Source organism: Dipodomys ordii, unplaced genomic scaffold (genome assembly GCF_000151885.1).
Source record: "Dipodomys ordii isolate 6190 unplaced genomic scaffold, Dord_2.0 Scaffold54, whole genome shotgun sequence".
NCBI classification, from domain to species: domain Eukaryota; kingdom Metazoa; phylum Chordata; class Mammalia; order Rodentia; family Heteromyidae; genus Dipodomys; species Dipodomys ordii.
In genome coordinates, this window is record NW_012267270.1 from 871025 (window position 1) to 871892 (window position 868).

At 74.9% G+C, this 868-nt stretch overlaps 1 protein-coding gene across 1 annotated transcript in view; it reads right to left on the reverse strand.

Annotated features, from left to right (window-relative positions):
- Cdkn1c (cyclin-dependent kinase inhibitor 1C (p57, Kip2)) overlaps positions 1 to 716 on the reverse strand; it is a 13852-nt gene extending 13136 nt beyond the window's left edge. Inside the window, exons 1-2 of the mRNA XM_013020861.1 lie at positions 584 to 716; positions 14 to 409 (exon numbers count right to left, since the gene is read on the reverse strand). Of these exons, the coding sequence (XP_012876315.1) occupies positions 14 to 399 (386 nt within the window). The 5' untranslated portion in view covers positions 400 to 409; positions 584 to 716. The remainder of the gene's footprint in view (positions 1 to 13; positions 410 to 583) is intronic.
- Positions 717 to 868: the final 152 nt, after the last annotated feature.

An 868-nucleotide genomic window follows, 5' to 3' on the forward strand; every position in this document is an offset into this window, starting at 1 on the left:
CGGGGCGCTGGACGGCTCGTCGGGCTCCTCGTCCTCCGAGTCGTCGTCGCGGGGCTCAGCGGGCGGCGGCTCCAGGGGGCGCGAGATGACAGCCAGGGTCACGGGCGGGGCGCGCGGCCCCACCAGCAGGCGGCAGCGCCCCACCTGCACCGTCTCGCGGTAGAAGGCGGGCACCGACTCGCTGTCCACCTCCGTCCACTGCAGGCGGCCGGGGCCGCGCAGCGGCACGTCCTGCTGGAAGTTGAAGTCCCAGCGGTTCTGGTCCTCGGCGCTCAGCTCGGCCAGGCGCATCCGCAGCTCGCGGCCCAGCTCCTCGTGGTCCACCGGCCCGAAGAGGCTGCGGCAGGCGCTGGTGCGCGCCATCGCCGGGAAGTCGCCATTGGGCGCCAGACGCTCCATCGTCGGTGTTCTGCGGAGACACACGTCGGACCTGATCGCGCGGCCGCGGCGGGCCGGGAGGCGGGGGGAGGACAGCGGGAGGAGAGGGGGGCGAGCTACGGGGAGGCTGGGCACCGCGGAGACCCCCACCCCCCTCCCCGGCCGGTCCGCGACGGCGGACGGACGCGGCGGGCGCGGCCGCTACCTGGGTGTCCGGTGGAGATGGGCACTCGAATCCGGATCGCCTGTCTTGTCCAGCCCAGCGGCAGCCGCGCCCCCTCGACGACGTCCGCCCGTCTGCGCGCTCGGTCCGGCCGGGTCGGCACCCCTCGAGCACAGTGCACTCGGCCTGTGGACCGCCCAGCCCGCCCGCGCCCCCTTTATACGCGCGGGCCCCACCCCCGAGCGCGCGGGCCCCGCCGCGATTAGCATAATGTAGTATTTTCAGTTTCGACAACACGGAGGCGATTGGCCGCGTCGCGCCGCCCCG